The sequence below is a fragment of the Oncorhynchus mykiss genome, chromosome 14 (genome assembly GCF_057628025.1).
Source record: "Oncorhynchus mykiss isolate SJ-2025 chromosome 14, ASM5762802v1, whole genome shotgun sequence".
In the NCBI taxonomy this organism is placed as follows: domain Eukaryota; kingdom Metazoa; phylum Chordata; class Actinopteri; order Salmoniformes; family Salmonidae; genus Oncorhynchus; species Oncorhynchus mykiss.
The window spans coordinates 19,641,835-19,654,914 of NC_143035.1; the positions used below are offsets into that span (position 1 = coordinate 19,641,835).

The 13,080-nt window shown below is 45.2% G+C and overlaps 1 protein-coding gene and 1 non-coding gene across 23 annotated transcripts in view; one reads left to right on the forward strand and one right to left on the reverse strand.

Annotated features, from left to right (window-relative positions):
* limch1b (LIM and calponin homology domains 1b) overlaps nt 1-13,080 on the reverse strand; it is a 151,308-nt gene that overhangs the window by 46,746 nt on the left and 91,482 nt on the right. For 15 of the 22 annotated variants that reach the window (XM_090198551.1, XM_090198550.1, XM_090198547.1 and 12 more), the window contains exons 5-7: nt 9,840-9,873; nt 5,982-6,092; nt 4,305-4,506 (exon numbers count right to left, since the gene is read on the reverse strand). In XM_090198551.1, the coding sequence (XP_090054677.1) occupies nt 4,305-4,506; nt 5,982-6,092; nt 9,840-9,873 (347 nt within the window). The remainder of the gene's footprint in view (nt 1-4,304; nt 4,507-5,981; nt 6,093-9,839; nt 9,874-13,080) is intronic. The other 7 variants (XM_090198542.1, XM_036943110.2, XM_090198548.1 and 4 more) reach the window with 1 other exon arrangement.
* On the forward strand, nt 1,207-1,282 carry trnav-uac (transfer RNA valine (anticodon UAC)). Its single transcript has one exon. It is a non-coding gene; the product is annotated as a tRNA-Val (tRNA).

Genomic DNA, 13,080 nt, shown 5'->3' on the forward strand with positions numbered 1-13,080 from the left:
ACCTCCTGTGGTCTCCTGTCAACCTCCTGTGGTCTCCTGTCAACCTCCTGTGGTCTCCTGTCAACCTCCTGTGGTCTCCTGTCAACCTCCTGTGGTCTCCTGTCAACCTCCTGTGGTCTCCTGTCAACCTCCTGTGGTCTCCTGTCAACCTCCTGTGGTCTCCTGTCAACCTCCTGTGGTCTCCTGTCAACCTCCTGTGGTCTCCTGTCAACCTCCTGTGGTCTCCTGTCAACCTCCTGTGGTCTCCTGTCAACCTCCTGTGGTCTCCTGTCAACAGTAAACCACATGTTCACAGTAAATGGCAGGTAGCATAGCGGTTAAGAATGTTGGGCCAGTAACTGAAAGGTTGCTTGTTCGAATCCCAGAGCCTACTAGGTGAAAAATATGTTGATGTGCCCTTGAGCCAGGCACTTAACTCCAATTGCTCCTGTAAGTCTCTCTGGATAAGAGCGTCTGCTAAATTACTAAAATGTAAACATGTGGACTACTGTTAACAGGGACGAATAGAAGAGGGAGGAATAGAGAAGAGTGAAGACTAGAATAGGGAAGAGAGTACAGAAGTGGCCTCTTGCAAGTAACACAAAGATGTCGATTTATCCACAGTGTGCGTTGATTTACATAACCCCTGACAAAAGAGGGCTGCCATTATCACATTTCTTTTGGAGACGAAATTAAAATCCTCTGAGTTAGCTTCCACAGTGAGTTTGAGAGCAGAATGGTGATAGCAGTTTAAGGAAGGCCTGGACCATGGAAAACTGTAGCTAATTTGTATAAACAGTCATGATTGGGAGCCTCATCATTGGCTGATCTCTGTCCTGCTGTTCTCAGACCAAGTGTGTGGGCCTCCAGGAGGTCTCCTGGAACTGTTCCAGAGTCAATTAGAGTTAGATGAGCCCAGGGTTGGAGATGGCCTGGACGAGGCACTGTGGTTAGGACAGTGAACATCTTTAACGTACAGCTGGCCTCACTAAAACCACTCAATGTTTACCTACATGGCTTTACCCAGCATCTATTGCTCAACGTTTCCCTATAAACCAATACAAAAAAAACACCAACAACTCAATGTTTCCTTTCAATCCAATAGAACAAACCTCTCAACACCTTTTGCAACAAACCAATAACAAAACATCTTTACAAACGAATAGCAAACACATCAACTAAACATCAACTCAGCTTTTCCCTACAAACCGATAGCAAACATAACGTGGTCCTGTGTGGCTCAGTTGGTAGAGCGTGGCACTTACAATGCCAGGGTTGTGGGTTTGATTCCCACGGGGGACCAGTATAAACAAATATGAAAATGTACGCACTCACTACTGTAAGTCGTTTTCCTGCAAACCAAAAATCCAGCTCTGAGCACTTTCACCCATCGACACAGACATTTCCTCCCCACTTCCTTCTAAACAATAACACACCCTAGCCCTCGACAGGAATATTGGTCTCAGCCCATGTGTTGCTTTTAGTTCTCAGAATCTCAGCCAAAACACTTGGTGAAACATTGCAACCTTTTACGAGCCTCCATTAAAAGTTAAGAGGTTGCTTTGACAATTATACTGTGTGATACTACTTACCTACTTCCTATGGTCACTTATGACTAGCATGAAGTTAAAAAACATCTTCAGTTTCAGTCAAGCTAGAATTCAGACTCCATTTATGTCTTCCTTGCAGTGCATAAATCTTTTTTTACAGCTGTTGACGTGTCCGTCTTTCCGACATGAAACATTACTCACAGCATCGCATGTTACATGCGACCATTGTGAACATGGCGGATGCATTGGAATATGGACATTTAAGCAGAGCTGTTGCTTTAATCCTTTCCATCCATTGTCTGACACCATTGCACCATCCAAAATGAAAACACACGCGCACACACAGTGTATGTAATGTGTGTGTGTGTGGGGGGGGGGGGGGGGGGGGGGGGAGAGTTGTCTGCATGTATGTATGTACTGCAGATGTGGCCAGGGCAATAAATTGCCATGTCTGTACTGTGAGACGCCGCTACAGGGAGACGGGATGGACAGCTGATCATCCTCACAGTGGAAGACCACTTGTAACAACACCTGCACAGGATCGGTACATGCGAACATCACACCTGCGGGACAGGTACAGGATGGCAACAACTGCCCGAGTTACACCAGGAACGCACAATCCCTCCATCAGTGCTCAGACTGTCCACAGTAGGCTGAGAGACGCTGGACTGGGAGCTTGTAGGCCTGTTGTAAGGCAGGTCCTCACCAGACATCACCGGCAACAATGTCACCTATGGGCACAAACCCACAGTCGCTGGACCAGACAGGACTGGCAAAAAGTGCTCTTCACTGATGAGTTGCGGTTTTGTCTCCCCAGGGGTGATGGTCGGTTTCACGTTTATCGTCAAAGGAATGAGCGTTAAACCGAGGCCTGTACTCTGGAGCGGGATCGATTTGGAGGTGGAGGGTCCATCATGGTCTGGGGCGGTGTGTCACAGCATCATCGGACTGAGCTTTTGTCATTGCAGGCAATCTCAACACTGTGCGTTACAGGGAAGACATCCTCCTCCCTCATGTGGTACCCTTCCTGCAGGCTCATCCTGACATAGCCCTCCAGCATGACATTGCCACCAGCCATACTGCTCATTCTGTGTGTGATTTCCTGCAAAACAGGAATGTCAGTGTTCTGCCATGCCAGCGAAGAGCCCATTGAGCACGTCTGGGACCTGTTGGATTGGAGGGTGAGCGCCTAGGGCCATTCCCCACAGAAATGTCCGGGAACTTGCAGGTGCTTTGGTGGAAGAGTGGGGTAACGTCTCACAGCAAGAAAAAATCTGGTGCAGTCCATGAGGAGGAGAAGCACTGCAGTACTTAATGCAGCTGGTGGCCACACCAGAAACTGACTTACTTTTGACCCTCCCTTTATTCAGGGACACATTATTCCATTTCTGTTAGTCACATGTCTGTGGAACTTGTTCAGTTTATGTCTCAGTTGTTGAATCTTATGTTCATACAAATATTTACACGTTAAGTTTTCTGAAAATAAGCAGCTGACAGTGAGAGGACATTTTTATTTATTTTTTTGCTAAGTTTATATATGTCTGTGTACGTGCGCATATTAAAAGATGAAAGCAGGCTAGGCTTGTGTGGTTATGGTTAGGTCTCATTTTATCTCAACCCCCCCTTGAACAATCAGGGTTTTAAAAGGCTCTGGTTGGAGCATCATAGAGTTTTAAAATACAGAACCTAGTTCTTGGCTTCTCTTTCCTTGCCTGGAAAATACATAAAACACACATCTTATTTTTCCTCTGGTGCCTTCGATGGAGAGCTTGCTAGTCTAGTGTTGAAATTGCAGCTGCTAATATACAAAATATAGTCCTCAAGGGTAGCATAGGCCTGTATAAGAGAGGAGAGGGATTATATCAATCAATAATGGTGTATGTGTGCACGTGCATGCGTCCCTAGGTGTGCATACAAATATAGGCACAAAATTGAGTATGCCCCTATATTACAAGCAGAAACACCCACACCCACTGTGACTGATATGGATCACTCTCAGGTATCTTAATTCTAGTGCATCACTACAGATGACAGACAGAACACTCACACCCACTGTGACTGATATGCATCACTCTCAGGTATCATCTAGTGCAACACCACAGATTGTAACAGTTGAAGAATTGGTATGTAAAAAACAGCTACACTAGAATATGTTGCAACCCGTCAGTCAAGACTGCAATCTCCTCTCTCCACCACCTGATCTCAATTCTCTCTCTCCATGTCTCTTCAAGAGGGCCTTCAAAGAGACGTAACCCACAGCAACAGCCCTAAACATTGGGCCCGAGGAATAAACACAAAACCTCCTTTGTACATATGTCAATAACAGAGCTGGGCTGAGATGGAGATACCCTGACAGATGATCACATAGATTGGAGGTTGAAAAGAGCAAATAGGGGTAGCTAGTTTCAGACCAGCTGACGGTGACTATTCCACCACCTGCCCCAATGACACTGTAGGTGAAAATGCCTGACATGCATCATTAAAGTGCACAGAATAAACCATTGGTGGTGAATGAGGCAAGTCACTATGTGATGACAGCTACATGAACAAAACAGTTACAGCTATGCAAGCCACTGTAACACAACAGGGTGCACACCATTTAGCAACAGAAAATGTTTTACAACGAAAATGAGAGTTCAAGTTCAGGTAGTCCCTCCCGGTTTTGTCCATTTTCTTCTGTTAGGTTTTGACCCAGGTAACACCAGACAGTATGAGACAGTAAAAGCATGTGACTTGTGTGCGCAGTGTGACCCATCCGGGCTTCTAGCGTCCTACCATCACTGCCAATGCCGCGGGCGACCACTACGTCCGGCGAGGGCGTCTGTCTGGAGCGTGAGCCGAATGAGTCCAGGCTGTCGAAGGAGTCCTCTCGGCCGTGGCGAGGCGGGGAGAGTGAGTCGCTACGCTCCGAGTCCCAGCAGTCGATGTAGCCGCTGTCCCGTATGCTGCGTTGGGGGCTCTCCGTGTACTCCGCCTCCTTTGACACACAAATGCACAAGCATGCAAATTTATGCACACACACACGTCAATGTAAAAAGACTGTGTTGAGATCACCCCAATACCCCCTCCAATCTGGATCCCTCCTTCACCATGATTCCTCCAACACGGACAAGTACATTCACTTCCTCTTTCCAATTCTAATTGATATTCTACTTCTGTCTCTGTGTTTTAAGCTGCACAGTGTAACCCTGTCTGTGGCTTCTCTAGTTTCCAGGGTTGAGGAAAGACTTTTCCTTCCCGTCTGCCGGAGGAACCTCCTGGACCAGCCCTGTTTCTCTTCCCCCCTCCCCCTCATGGCTGACACCTACCACCTCTTTCTCCCTCTCCACTGCCCCTTCTCTTTTCCTCAAACCCTCCTGTCCCTCTCGCCCCCCTTCCTCTACTCCTCTCTCCTGCTCCCTTCCACTCCCCCTCTCCATCCCTCCCACACTATCCCTTTCTCCACCCACCCCAACCCATTTTCCCCCCTTACCCTCCAATCTACTCCGTCTTTCAATTCCTCAGACCTATTCCCTGTGCCAGATCCTGAGTGAAGGAGGATGCCGGGGTCCTACTTGGCTGACCTCATGGTGGGTGGGGGGGATGTGGGGTACAATGGCTGGCTTTGAGTGGCAACTCTAGGGGAGGGGGGGGTATTCCTGATAGGGTTCATAGGATTGATCCCTCCAAAGCTGAAGCCTCAGCTCGGACAACAGCAGTGGACCTGAAGCTAATGGGTGTGCAGGTTTTGGTTCCTGCCCAGCATTAATACACCTCCTGTATTGCGTGTGACAGGAATTCATAAACCTATTGAATTTCTCTCTCACTTTAAGTCACTATCATTACCTTTTGTTAAGTGGAGATGTGGCCCTGTTATTCTGGACTATACAGACATCTGGGAAAGCATTCTAGGTTAAGTGGTCATTTCTCATTTATAGAGAATAATAGAGGGAGAATAGAATAAATGGAAGAGGAGTGACCTCACGCTCAGAACGGTTGCTACAGCTACATCCCTATATGTCCCTGGGGGGCTGTAAAAAGCCATAGTCCAGGTGACACACACTGGTTCTGGAGGACCAGTTGAAGGCCTGAGATCATCCCTGGACAAAGAGAGAGGTGGGAATGGGCGGGAGAAAGAGGAAAGAGAGCATTCTCTTCTAGGGATGACTCCATGAGGGGAAGGGGAGAGATAAAGGATGGAGTAGTGAAAGCATCAGTGCACACCGAGGGGAGTTTGCGTCATAACATCCTTACGTTTGCCAAAGAAAATATATGCTTAGGTTGGACAGTCCCTTCTAGTCTAACGTTCCTAATAGTACAGCCACCTAACAACTGCAAAACTACTTTGAACATCTACAAAGACGTAAAAATAAACCACCCTTCCAGGAATTGAACCCCCAACCTTGTCATTGCTATCACTAGGATACAACAAACTGAGCCATGTCAAAGCCTTACATCTATCCCTGTACACACCTTTCGCATCTGTGATAGCAGGCCTTCAAACTCCTTCAGGTCCAGTGTGGGCCCGTTGTAGGAGGTGCAGCTGTTGGCAGCCCGGCCCAGCCAGTATATGGTAATCAGAACCTGTGGAGGAATCATTACAGCAGGAAGAGGATTTTAGAGCCAGTATCAACAAGACAAGGTATTAACGTCAGTCTAACATTCAATTTAGTGGTAGATCATTGCCAATTGACCCACCCGCACAGTCAACCAACTTTTGGGCTAACTAATTCCCAGTGGTCTCATACCTCAAGCTTGTGCACAAGTTGTGTAATACATTATGCAAGACTGCTAGCACATGATACATTAGCTTATTTGATAATTAGCAAAGTTGCTTGATAAATGCTTTACGGGCCCAATATCCCACTTTCCCCCCCCAAAAAACTGACCAAACTAACGGTTTGCTTACTGAGTAAACCTGGCAAAATGCCATTGCAAAATCAACCTATGTTGATATGGGTAAAGTTAACATACTGTAAGCCACAAACGAAATTCTTGACAGCTCCAAGGTATGCTTCATAACGCTAATACTAACCGACAGCAACACAAGCATTCTCAGCCACCTGAGAGCAATCAGAGAATTCCACATTTCACACAGTGTGTCTATGTGATAGATGCCAGCTATGGCACACTGTACCCATTAGCTAGCAAAATTATACCATCTCTCAAAGCGGAACATTGGGCTAACTTATATAAAATAAAAATATTGCTAACTCAGACATGTGTTGCAGACACATTGAGGTACTGTACTGACACATTCAATATTCCGGATACATTCTGGACATATCGTTTTGCCATGCGGTTTGTGCAGCGACCGTACCACACACAATTGATACTACACACAATTGATACCACACACAATTGATACCACACACAATTGATACCACACACAATTGATACCACACACAATTGATACCACACACAATTGATACTACACACAATTGATACCACACACAATTGATACCACACACAATTGATACCACACACAATTGATACCACACACAATTGATACCACACACAATTGATACTACACACAATTGATACTACACACAATTGATACTACACACAATTGATACTACACACAATTGCTCCACAGTTGTTCTTCCCCAATTGCATCAATTCAATGTACTATTCTTCCTTGAGTGTTAGTTTGATGTCAAGTCCAGTCATACAAACTAAATCACCCTCCTTTCCACTTGCCTTCAATTTGTAAGAGTTTCATCAAAGAGGCCACCAATAGGGTTCACTTCCTGATATATTTGGTCCACTCTTTTCCCTATCACTATAATAGGCTAGCCAGGAGTTTCTGTACAAAAAAAGACCTAGCCCTTGTCCTGGCCAATATGAACACACAGCTAGCTTTCTTGCTCTCTTTACCATTGCCACGTGGGTAAGGTTGTTTTACTATGCTAGCATAGCCCTGACAGCTAATTTACCATGCCAACTTCATCTACCATCTCATGTCCCTCCCTATATGTAGCTCGGCCACTGTGTGGACACAGCACTCTTGCTACTGTGGCCATATGGAGATCACACAGGATCTTTTATGTTGCAAGAACAAGCTGATAGATTGTCTGCTTTGTTTTGTGATATCAAAGTCATCTAAGGATCTAGGGGTATTCCTTTGATAAAACAGATTACAGGTTGTCTTGGGTGGTTTGCGTAATGTGTGGTACACAGTAATTGTAAGCACTCTTTTCAGATGACAATCTAGGCTACAAAACAAAAACTAAACATACTTCACCCACAATGCACATCCAGTGCACTGAATCTAGAAGGCAAAACAATAATATTCACATTCATCACAAGCACCCACACTACCATTTAGCATGACAAATGTACACAAAGTGAATTCAGGTAGGTAGACTGGGATTCAAACTTGGATACTTGCAACTTTCAGTACAACACCTGTCTGTCAAACAGCAAGGGGCTGGAACCTCTTGATAAGGTCATTAGGTGCTGTTCTAAGGATGGAAAATGTTTGTGTCAATAAATAGCCTAGACAGGGTATAAATGTTCATACTACTCATGCTCTGTTTGTGGAATATACAGTAGGTTCTACAACTGTTGCAATGATAAATTAAACAGCATACCTAGCCTGGCTAAACATGTTGTAGCTACACCTTTGCAAACACCCTTGTGACAGCATGTCACACTGAAAGTATACACCACAAACTAATCCTGCAACATCTTGAAGACCTGAGGTCATGCCCTCTGCACGTCTGTCTCCGCCTCACTTTACAGTGCCCGTCTTCTCTGATAGTTTCACTGGACCAGTCACCTGACAAAATGTGTTCCTTCCGGATGGGACAATAACCTCTTTGTGCCACAAGTGTGTACACAGGCCTGATTGGTGTCACAGTTTTGCCCCAGCCCCAGCCCCAGCTAACACACCTGACTCTAATAATCACCTAATCATGATCTTCAGTTTAAAATGCAATTTGATTAAATCAGCTGTGTTTGCTAGTAATGGAGAAAAAGTGTGCCACCAATCAGGCCCTCGAGGACTGGAGTTGCCCACCCCTGTAGCTTGCATGAGCACACACACCTTCACAGCAGCTCTATACCTACAGAACCAAAATGCCAAACAATATTTTCTCCAAAACATACCTACGTCATAGTGAATAGATACCTTACGCTTGATTCAGTTTAACAATCCATGAGGCCAGCAGAATTCCATCCAGTCAAGCATGATAGTCCCTTTTCCTAGCCAAGTTTGAGCTGCGTTTACAAAACAGTACAAAACACTCCACCTATCTATTTTTTTCAGTTTGATGGTGCTCTGAGTCTCAGCAATTTTTTTATTTTTATAATTGAATGCTGTTGCTGCAGTTTGCTACAATGAAAAGGCTACAATCGACAGCAGCACTAGGCTAGCTCACTCTACAGCTGTTGGGAGTTTATGGGACGTTCTCATGCAGTGCAGACTGAGTCTAATGCAGCGTTTCAGTGTCCCTCTGCTAAAACAGCTGTGGGGCTAGAGCTGGAGGCAGCCTTGGCTGAGTATAGTCACATATGTTAGACAGAGCACGCTATAGCAAGCCAAGTCAGGTAGAGAGCTCACTGCAGAGGATGACAAACGCACTATGCTAGCTCGCTAGCTCCTCTTAAAGCAGCAGAGACAGGAGATAGACGGTGGGAGAAAGAGAGGGGTTCATGGGATGGACTGACTAAGGGAGAGGGATAGGATTGAGAGAGATATTCAGAGATGGAGAAAAGAACGACAGAAAGAATGACAAAAAAAAGACAAAACACAGCCAGAGACAGAGACCAACCCATAGACACGAAGACATAACAGATTACCAGACAGACCAACCCATAGACACGAGGACATAACAGATTACCAGACAGACCAACCCATAGACACGAGGACATAACAGATTACCAGACAGACCAACCCATAGACACAAGGACATAACAGATTACCAGACAGACCAACCCATAGACACGAGGACATAACAGATTACCAGACAGACCAACCCATAGACACGAGGACATAACAGATTACCAGACAGACCAACCCATAGACACGAGGACATAACAGATTACCAGACAGACCAACCCATAGACACGAGGACATAACAGATTACCAGACAGACCAACCCATAGACACGAGGACATAACAGATTACCAGACAGACCAACCCATAGACACGAGGACATAACAGATTACCAGGCAGACCAACCCATAGACACGAGGACATAACAGATTACCAGGCAGACCAACCCATAGACATGAGGACATAACAAATTACCAGACAGACCAACCCATAGACACGAGGACATAACAGATTACCAGACTGACAAACAATATAGAGGAGGTGTCACTTACATTCTTGAGTTTCCTACTGCAGTCGGCAACCCTGCTAGGAAGAGAGAGAGAGAGAGAGACGAGGAGGATCATAGGTTCCAGGTTAGAGAGCTGTCAAATGAGCTGCACCTACTCCACACTGTAGTTATGGAATGACATACAAATGGAAAAACTGATCTGGACTGAGAGGGAGGGAGGAGGAAGAAAGTGAGAGTGGGAGAGAGAGGAGGAGGGAGAGAGAGAGGGGAAGGGAGAGAGAAAGAGAGAAGTAGAGGGGGACAAAGAGAGAGCGAGAGTAGTTGCAAGAGAGAAAATATTAGTCTCTCCAAACTCTCCAGCCTGACCCTGTTGCTGCAGCCTCAAGGTTGTTTGACCCCGTTGCTTCAGCATCAAGGTTGTTTGACCCCGTTGCTTCAGCCTCAAGGTTGTTTGACCCCGTTGCTTCAGCCTCAAGGTTGTTTGACCCCGTTGCTTCAGCCTCAAGGTTGTTTGACCCCGTTGCTTCAGCCTCAAGGTTGTTTGACCCCGTTGCTTCAGCCTCAAGGTTGTTTGGATGCTTTTCTTTGTTCAAGAGCCTCTAGGCAATAGCAGGGCAAGGACAAATTATTATTTAATGTCTTTCTCTGACACACAAATGGACACACGCACAGAGACAAACAGACACAAACACACGGGCAGGCATGTTTGCCTTCCATTCTCTCACTAACATATTTCTCATCAAACTAAATAAGCTCTCAACCATGTGTCAGAATGGTGACATATTGAACTATATCTACAAGTCCCGTGTCGGTCTGGTGTGTGCATGCGTTTGTGTGTGTGTGTGTGTGTGAGCATGTGTGATTCCATGTGTGTGTAGGTGAGCTGACCTAAGGCTACACTTGATACTTTACTCACACACTAGTCAGCAGAGATCATAGGTCAGCCTAGTGGGCTTGTTCAGCTCCCACACAACATTCCATGTCATAATGACCTTTACAGGTGACCCAGGAGTTAAGAGTGTTACAGACCTACTCCCACATGTGTGGGATTATTATGGGATAGTCAATCAAATGACTCAAGTCCAGATCGTTAGTAGGTGGAAGCTTATTCATTTACATGTCAATCTGCTTGTTCATACCTAATCCTTATGTTACCAGGTTGGCTGAGAACACTCTCTTTAACGACCTAGATTTGCAGAGAGTTGCAAGAGAAAGGAGAAGGTTTAAATTAGAAGCTGAGGATGACTTGGTAGCCAAGGCACCAGGGATAACATCCCATACTCTTGCGACAAGTGCTGTGGGATCATGTAAATTCACTAATCCTTATAATATATGGATCAGTTCATGCTTGCCTGTTTTGAGGTTGAGGTGATTTGTAGATTTCTGTGCTTGCAACTAACCCTGTCAGATCCAATGACTAATAGAAAGGCTCTATAGCAATTAGAAGATATTTTGAAGATATTCTGTTTGTTCCCATTTCTGGCAGCTTTGATAAGGAGACATATAAAGGTGATTCTTTTCACTTTGTACATGACCTCCCCTTGAGAGCACCACATTTGTTAGTTGGCAACAGGATACTAACACATTTCATGACCAAAAGTATGTGCTTGTAAAACATCTCATTCCAAAAATCATGGGCATTAATATGGAGTTGGTCCTCCCTTTGCTGCTAGAACAGCCTTCACCTTTCTGGTAAGGCTTTCCACTTGATGTTGGAACATTGCTTCTGGGACTTGCTTCCATTCAGCATTAGTGAGGCGATTAGGATTGGCTCGCAGTCTGTGTTCCAATTCATCCCAAAGGTGTTTGATGGAGTTGAAGTCAGGGCTCTGTGCAGGCCAATCAAGTTCTTCCACACCGATCTCAACAAACCATTTCTGTATGGACCTCGTCTAGAATGTCATTGTATGCTGCAGCGTTAAGATTTGGAACTAAGGGGCCTAGCACAAACCATGAAAAACAGCCACAGACCATTATTCCTTCGGGCAGGTAGCGTTCTCCTGGCATCCGCCAAGCCTAACTTCGTCCGTCGGACTGCCAGATGGTAAAGAGGCGAGCTTTACACCACTCCAGCCGATGATTGGCATTACACATGGTGATCTTAGGCTTGTGTGAGGCTGCTCGGCCATGGAAACCCATTTCATGAAGCTCCAGACAAACATTTATTTTGCTGACGTTGCTTCCACAGGCAGTTTGGAACTCGGTAGTGAGTGTTGTAACTGAGGACAGACGATTTTTACACGCTTCTGCACTCGTCAGTTCTGTTCTGTGAGCTTGTGCGGCCTACCACTTCGCGGCTCAGCCGTTGTTGCTCCTAGACTTTTCCACTTTACAATAACAGCACTTACAGTTGACCGGGGTAGTTCTAGCAGGGCAGAAATTTGACCAACTGACTTGTTGGAAAGACTGCCATGTTGAAAGTCACTGAGCTCTTAAAAGTTAAGACATTCTACTGTCAATGTTTGTCTATGGAGAATGCATGGCTTTTGCTCAATTTTATACACCTGTCAGCAACGGGTGTGGCTGAAATAGCCAAATCCAATAATTTGAAGGGGTGGCCACATCATTTGTGTATATATAGCTAGTGTAGCTGATCCAGCAGAAAGGGCCAAATGAGGGCCAAAGACCAAATGAAAGTTAAAGAAAGAGCGAGAAATACAGTAGATAGGTGACTCCAAGTCAGTTTCAGCGTCAGTTTCTCCACCTCCCTTTCCTTCAACAGAATGGCCCTGTGTCATTTCACCTTCATCTCCTCCCTCTGTCCTTCCTCCTCTCCTCTAGCTTGACTAAATAGACAGGTCTCTTTTCTCTACGCTACCTTGATTACTTACATAACCACATCTAAAGGCTGCCTGAGAAAGAAGGCAATTCAGATTCCACTAGGTATTAGATCACTGTGATATCAACTGTACTCTCTTCCCTCGCTCTCTTTTTCCCTCTCTCACACTCTTGCTGTTACTCTCTCTCTCCCCCCCTCCCTCTCTCCTCTTTGGAAACTGAAATGGATCGGTTTCCATCAACAGATGGTACAGAGGACATATTTCAGGCCTCAGCTCATTGTGTGTCTGTTTATACTACAGGTCGACCGATTATGATTTCAACGCCGATACCGATTATTGGAAGACCAAAAAAAAGCAGATACCAATTAATCGGGCGATTTAAAAACTTTTTTTTTTTAATAATGACAATTACAACAATACTGAATGAACACTTATTTTAAATTAATATAATACATTAATAAAATCAATTTAGCCTCAAATAAAATCAAACATGTTCAATTTGGT